The sequence below is a fragment of the Limulus polyphemus genome, unplaced genomic scaffold, assembly GCF_000517525.1.
Source record: "Limulus polyphemus unplaced genomic scaffold, Limulus_polyphemus-2.1.2 Scaffold1551, whole genome shotgun sequence".
Lineage (NCBI taxonomy): Eukaryota > Metazoa > Arthropoda > Merostomata > Xiphosura > Limulidae > Limulus > Limulus polyphemus.
Window position 1 is genome coordinate 121469 of NW_013667161.1, and position 7889 is coordinate 129357.

General features: G+C 33.3%; 1 protein-coding gene across 2 annotated transcripts in view; it reads left to right on the forward strand.

Moving 5' to 3' along the window:
* LOC106464057 (glyceraldehyde-3-phosphate dehydrogenase 2) overlaps positions 1-2416 on the forward strand; it is an 18522-nt gene extending 16106 nt beyond the window's left edge. The window contains exons 7-10 of one of the 2 annotated variants that reach the window (XM_022391721.1): positions 47-185; positions 769-934; positions 1153-1250; positions 1995-2416. In XM_022391721.1, the coding sequence (XP_022247429.1) occupies positions 47-185; positions 769-934; positions 1153-1250; positions 1995-2064 (473 nt within the window). In that variant the 3' untranslated portion in view covers positions 2065-2416. The remainder of the gene's footprint in view (positions 1-46; positions 186-768; positions 935-1152; positions 1251-1994) is intronic. The other variant, XM_013924166.2, reaches the window with a different exon arrangement.
* The last annotated feature ends 5473 nt before the right edge of the window (positions 2417-7889 follow it).

Sequence of the window (7889 nt, forward strand, 5' to 3'; positions counted from 1 at the left end):
AACTTGTTAAATATTGAAGTAAAATATTTCACTTTTGAAATTGTAGGTAGTAGCCTTCAGTTGTTCTTGATCAACGTTTTTCTCTTACAGGCATGGCGGGATGGTCGTGGGGCCAATCAAAATGTCATTCCTGCTTCAACAGGAGCTGCCAAGGCTGTGGGTAAAGTTATTCCAGAATTAAATGGGCAAGTATCTTTTTCTATTAGAAGTAAACAATTCTTTGAAATACAAACTTAAAATTCCATAAGGACTGAATCTTTAAGTGTTAAATTTTCTATATTGTACCCCCCCCCCCACCACACACACACACACTCCCCATATTTATATGCTAGTAATTCTGAAGCTTTGAGCTAAAAAACGTTTTGAAATGATTAGGATATGTCATGTATATTTTTGCAGTGCACTTTATTAAGTAGGTCAATTACTGATGACAAATCTTATAAATTACAGTATTCTTGTTACAGATATAAATAGATAGATAACTAAAGTAATCTAATATTATTGGAAATATTCAGTTTTGTCCTTTTTATCTGAGTGAGTTAGCCTTATGTTTAGTCCAAAGATTATTTGATTACTATAAACCATCATTTTGTGATGTAAATTGAAGTTAAGTTGTTTTATCATTTACTGCTGTTAACTTTTTTTAAAAGTACATGTTCTACAGGACAAATGTTTTTGTACGTGGTAACAAGTCTAGTTTCATTTATTTGAAGAACATGAAAAATAAAATCATGATAAACTAATAACTTAGTACCACTGCTTATTTAGCAAACTGACTGGCATGGCTTTCCGTGTCCCTGTTTCCGATGTCTCTGTTGTGGATCTGACTTGTCGGCTTGCTAAGGAAGCCTCTTACGATGAAATTAAAGCTGCAGTAAAAGCTGCTTCTGAAAGTGACCAGTGGAAAGGGATCTTGGGATACACAGAAGATTCAGTATGAAAATTGTTAATATCTGTTTTGTAAATTCTTAAACTGTTTCTATTTAAATTTTCCATAATGTTAGATGGAATTGAAAGAAATATTAGCTAAAATACATTAGTTATATACAAGTGTAAATTAAACTGTATTACCTTTTTGTATTTTTATAACTAATCTGGTTATTAATGTATAAATAACTTGTGTGGTTACTAACTTTAAACTTCTGTCTTCAGGTTGTGTCATCAGATTTTATAGGCGATTCTCACAGCAGCATATTTGATGCTGCAGCAGGTATTTCACTGAACAAAAACTTTGTGAAGCTGATTTCATGGTAGGTTTTATTCTTGTGTATACTTGTTTATAAGGTGAATGCTAAAATTACACTTGCAGTTCTAAATACTTGAAGATTTGTCTTTAATAAAACTCAGATGCACTTTATTTTTAAAAATGTTCTTTGCTAAATTGCAACTAGATTGACAGTAATGTTGGTTGTACATCTAATCTTAGTTAACTTCACGTTGTTACCTACTTTGCATTCACCTCTCTTTAACACAAGTAAGGAATATTGTTCACTCGCATTTCACCTGCATCATGTTTTAAATGAAACTAGGTACATTCTTTGTTCTGATTACTGACTTAAAGAATGTTAAATCTTATGGATGTTACACATTTTTAGCTTATTAATGATGCTAGATACTTCTCTAGTAGCTCACTTCACATTACTAATATATTGGTTGTTTTGTAAGATGTCCAATAATAAATAAATAAATAAAAAAAATAAAAAATCTAATTACACACAAGTCCATGACAGTGTTTTGAAGAATTTTACTTCAGTAAAAATGTTAAAAATTTAAGCAAATGCACATCTTAATTGTAATCCATATTAACTAATGAACTTCACTTGTAACAAGAGAAAAAAGTGAGATAAAGCAATTATACAGATGAACTCATTAAAGAACGTAAACTAATCTAACCTCAAATTAAAAGTATGCATTTATATATGTAATGAGTTAAAACATTCTGTAAGTTTCTACCCATGACACTGTTTCAAGTAACTCAGATCTTACATTATTAGGTATGATAACGAGTATGGCTACAGCTGTAGAGTAGCTGATCTAATTACTTATATACACAGCAGGGCATAAAACCTTGGTGGTCCTTCATCTGCCAAAGTGGAGGAGTCCTCTTAAGCTGATAAACTATCACTTGCTTCTGGTTGCTGATTTAATGATTCATCGTAACTTAATATAAAACTATCTTCCACATACTGGTACTTTATCTTGGCTGTTAGTAATTTTAGAGAAATGAGAAACTATTTTCCATTTTATCTGAAAACGTTGTTGTTGTTGTGCTAGTCGAAAAATAACTTTCAGTTCACTACAAATTTATTTCACTTGAGTATTCTTGTCATAGTCATGTTTTTGAAGATTTATAGAAGATTAACTCTATACTAGAAGAATGTATAGTTGGAAGTGAATAAAGTTACAAACCACACAATCATTGATTTTATTTCCTTAATAAGTATCAACACTTCTGTTTCAGAAGTTCTCAATGAAATTACTTTTAGGGGGAGGGAAGTTGTGCAGTTGAAAATCATATTTTACTTTTTCCAAAGCATACACTTAATTCTTACAATGGTGCTGAAAAAGTGAAAATAATTTAAATATAAAAGCAAAGGCTAGTAAAGAATACTTTAACTCCTTGATGAGAAGCTTGCTTAGCATGAGAAACACTGATTAGGGCAATATTCCAAGTAAAGACTTTAACAGTAGTGTATAAGCAATATCTGGTACTGTTAAAATGGTAGGAAAGCAATACCCATTATAAAGTTGAACGGTGGTATATCTCAATTGTATCTAATATCGACATTTAGTAAATGAAGTTAAACGACATTTTCTGTCCATTCCTTTTCCTTATTTCATAAATGTATGTATTCAGATTAAGAAACGGCAAGTAACTGGTGAAACACTTCCTACAAGTATGGAGAATGTATTTTGTCATGTCAGACAAACGACTTAAGGTCACTCTTACAGTGAGACTTTTAATGTTAGAGGCCAACATTTGCAGGTGAATGCAAAATGTCTCCGCCACACAACCCCATCATGGCCAGTTTTGACACCATATATATAATAAATAAATAAATAAATAAATAAATAAAAAAAAAAAAAAACCTAATCACTGCTTGGGACCTGCTAGAAGGTATCTCCGTACCAAATCCTATGTAAGTTGGTTGACATACACGTGAAAACTCAAACAAACCATCTCATGCTAAAAGAAATCTTGGGCCCACTCTCATTATTCAGCTACATTTGCAACTATCTTGAATGCCAGGTATAAACTGTTGAATCAATGGAAACTTTTCAACACACCTAGACATTCATCTGTTCATGGGAAAGGAAAGGAATCAATGTGAGTTGCCATTTTAAACTGTAAAATCAACAGAACTTTTGCACACCTTTCTGACAAGCACCACTGAAGATTACCATGCACTCTGAAATGTGTATGATCCTGTCTTTTAACAATTGCTGTATTTCAGTGCTGGCTAAACCCCTAGTGCTCCAGGGAAACCACAATGGGGTTGCTTTATCAGATGTGCATTGCCTTGATCTATGTAATTGTGAGTGATTGTTATTCGACTACATTGAGTATCTAAACCCACAAATACATTGGCATATTCAATCAAATTTTGTTGTGTTGGATTCAAATTGTCAGATGTGTCAGCAACTATGTACAGTACTGTCTCATTATAGTGCTACCATCGGGAGCCATGTGCATCCAAGAGCAATATAGGTTATAACCAACTAGTCAAGAAGGCACCCATGTTGAACAAGTAACTATTCAACAGACTACTAAATAAAATAACAGCTCTAACTGGTAACTTTATCTACTAGTCTAATAGCCATTCTTAGCTGGTGTTCGATGATGTTGACCAGAGCAGTGATTCTGTTAGCCTGGTTGGTGGCTGCCTTAATGTCATGAAAAGACCACCACATATGGTCTCAGAATTACCAGATGCTATTCCACCTCAGTGACCATCAGTTTTCCATGATTCCCTTGCACTGAGATTGATTCTCAGTGATAATGCCCAATCCGCCATTCTGAGGTAAACTGATTTTTACAAAGAATATTAAGTAGGTTCACGTTATTAAAGGAAGGATCAGCAGGATAAATCATGAATTTAACTGAACTGAATGAGTTTAATAAAAAAAAACGTTGACAGACTAGACATGTTGTGAAATATAAAATGAAAACAATTTTTATTTATTCACAAGGACTAAACTCTATGTCAATATTTGCATTGGACACTGAATGGTCGCCTTTCACTGGGCTCTGGAATTAATTAACTGGATTTCTTTCCTCAAGATGTCTTTACATCAACCAACTAACTTGAGATCTTGTGTAGTACTGTTTATATCTAACATTTCTAACTTAATGGAAAATGTCTGATTTACCCATAGGGACTAGTGCTACCAGGTTACTGATCATTCTAATTCAATATATGGGATGCCATAAGCTCAACACAGCGAAAGACACTGCTGTTATCAACATTATTGCACAATGAGTAACATTACAGCAAACTCACCATTGACAGAACAGGTATTATCTCTGAAGAATAACAAAGGAATTTAGAATGAAGTCGACTCGACGACTCTCTGGATGACATGTTATGTGACAACTACAGACTTTGAGAAATTTTACATTAAAATCAGAAGGTAGAAAATGCATAATATGCCTGCATGACACATACATACTTACAAAGTACACTATCTTTTAAATGTTATTTCATGGTCTTACACTTGTTTACCAATTTTACCATTTTTAATTTTAATTTTTATTATGCTTCATGTGAAATTTTGAACACGGCCACAACTAACTTATGAATTAAAGACCAGATATTTAGGATTTAGTTTTTCTTCTGTGTAAAGTATATACCCTGAGCTTCATTTGCTTTCCTTCAGCAGTAGTGACCAGGAATCCCAATCACAAGGAACCTCAAAAACTTTTAATGTTATGTGTTATGGCATTGTTGTTTTTGGCTAATTATGTACTTAATATTTTTCAATACATTGTTCGTTTTACATTTTCTATAAAACCGAACTACGATTTAAGTCACAGAGCCTACCCCTTTCAATGAGGTTGGAGTTAGCATTATAAATACTAGGTTTTTGCTCTTAAATCTCACTTTATTGGACTTTTGAAATAAAAGAAAATAAATTTCTGTGACTTAGGGGTATTGTGTCCCCTTTTATTCTCTGTGTGGGTGGGAACTTGAAAACGTACCTGTTTTTTATTTCACATTATTGATAGAGTTGAGTCATATAAATCTAATCGATTTCTTCCGTACCTAGACTAAATTAAAGAGTCACGGAACCTGGAGCCATAAAGATCGTGGTTGTTAATATAATTATAGGAGTAAATTCCTAAAAGATTGTAACCATTTTCTGTAGTGTTCATACATGCAGAAAAATAATAAAGAACAAATATAATAATGTTGCAATTAAAGCATAAACCAGCTGCTTAATATTCTTCGCTTCCAATAACAACATCAATGTAGCATAAAAATCAACAATGTGTTTAAGTGCTTTTCCGAGGCTAATGTAACAGTTGGCATACACTCAGGTAGAATCACGGGACTCAGATAATCATGTTACAAAACTAAATGTATAATGGGAAATTAATGTGAAAATACAATTATTTTATGCTTGCCTTCAAAAGCAGAAAACATATCATACCAAAATATTTTTGAAACATTTCTTCTCCCCTTGTTTTAATTTTTTTAAGCTTTCCAAATATATATATTATATATGGATTATTCCAACTTGTGAGCCCTGCATGGGACATTATGGCCTATCATCCTCGTGGATAACATGGTCTTAGTCATGTTTGTACCACATATATATTATACACTTGGTTACTCCAGCTTTGTAGCTAGCCCTCCATAAGGCATTATGGCCTATTGGCTTCGTAGTTAGCATTCCCTTGTCCATGTTCGTAGTGTTGTAAAGGTATTTGTTCGTTGGCTGGTTCATTTAAATCATCAGCTGAAAACAATTCAACGTCCCGTTCACATAACAATAATAAACTAGGTTTGTTTCCTCCTTTTACAGGCATGTACAATTTGTAACTTAATATAGAGGTTCGTTTATAACCACGCTATCTACACTATACTAACGTAAAAATCAGCTTACTTGTACAAGGTAATTTAGTATTGTCGATAGCTAACACAGACCCAAAGACGTAAACACACTGACTAATTCAATCTACTGGCTAGAAAACAACTCTCTAGCTTTCGGTGCTTCAATGCTAACCTATTTTACATTATTGACTGTCTAAGCCATATCTATATCTAATCCTTGTTTTAGAAAGTTCGCAAAGTCTATAGGTTTTCGTGACATTAATTTAGAATATTCCACGTCTTACCTGAATTTGTCGTCAAGCTCCATCTAGTTAACGTCTGAATTACAACATAAAAATATATCGTATAACAGTACTAACTAACAGATTATATATCGCTTACACCGGCTTTGGAGCTCTGCATGGGATATAATTGTCTATTGGCCCTGGTAATATGGTCTTGTACCTTTTTGCATTAACACACAGACACACACACACACATATATATATGTATGTATGTGTATATATATATATATACATATACACATTAATTGTGTGTGTTACTCCAGCTTGGAAGCCCTGCATGGAGCATTATGGCCTATATGGCTCGTGTCTAACACGGCCTCAGCCATGTTTGTATTAACACATCAAGACACGCAGAGTGTGTTATTAACAGGAGTGATAGTTTAACAATTTTCCACCTTCTGTATCTCGGACTATGGTAATCCAAACTATCATATTATTACGCCTCCAGTCGTTAGTTAATTTTCCGTAAATTCGTTCCGACGAAACTTTAGCGATACAAGTCCTTTCATAAATAAAACTGGTTTATTCTTTCCGAATACAACTTTACGATACACTTAATTTCAACAGTCGCTCTATAACAAACACTATAATTCATGTCTCACGTGGCCAACAATATTTTGTCCGCATACATTCAATTACTCATTAACTCCCCGTCGCTTCGTGGCCGGTCTTATATATACAAGACTATGCTATATCTAGAAAGATCACGAGATTTAAGGAAAAGACATGAAAGTTCGAGAATGACGTGGCGTGATACTAGTCACGTGACTTCGATGTCGTAACAATATGTTTTCAGTGGATGTGCTCTACTGGCAATCCATAAAGAAATACCTGAGATATATCATCTCCAATTTGATTGAATTTCTTCCTGTTTTTTTTCTTCTTCTTCTTTGCATCAAAAATACGGAAACTTTATTTGATAGAAAAACATGCTTAACTTTTATGGATTTTTTTCAAATTTAGTACACTTATAGATCTTTTCAACCTACAATTAGGAGTCTCATTTGGTGTAAATATAATCCACATTTAACAAAAACCGTTCAAATTTGACGAAAATATTTGCGCACGCCTATACAAAAAGTAACGTGAGCTATCGGTGTAACATTTTTACTACAGCTTCACCTAAGAGTAAAAGTGGAACTTGTTTTAGTTTTTTGTAATTCGGATTAAATACGGCTGATTTAGAGCAGTAAAACTATAAAGTGAAAGGACATGCAGATATATAAGTATTGGTTAGGCCAAGCAAACTAGATTAGCAGTTTCTAGCTCAAGTTTTCATAAGAATCATACGGGTGGACGGTTATTATTGATTATTCATTGCCAATTTCTACAGCACAAATTTACCAAATTCTAGGAAATTATTTTAATTAAAGAGCCTTTAGCGTCACGTGATATTAGCTTAAGCAATTAGCATAAATAATGATGCTTGATACGGCTGTATAGATTACAGAAACTGTTAATCTAAATTACATGGCGTTACTATAAAGGAAGCTATTAACACTTTTTTTTATCTGCGTCCCTAATTTTGCAGTGTAAGACTAGAGGGAAG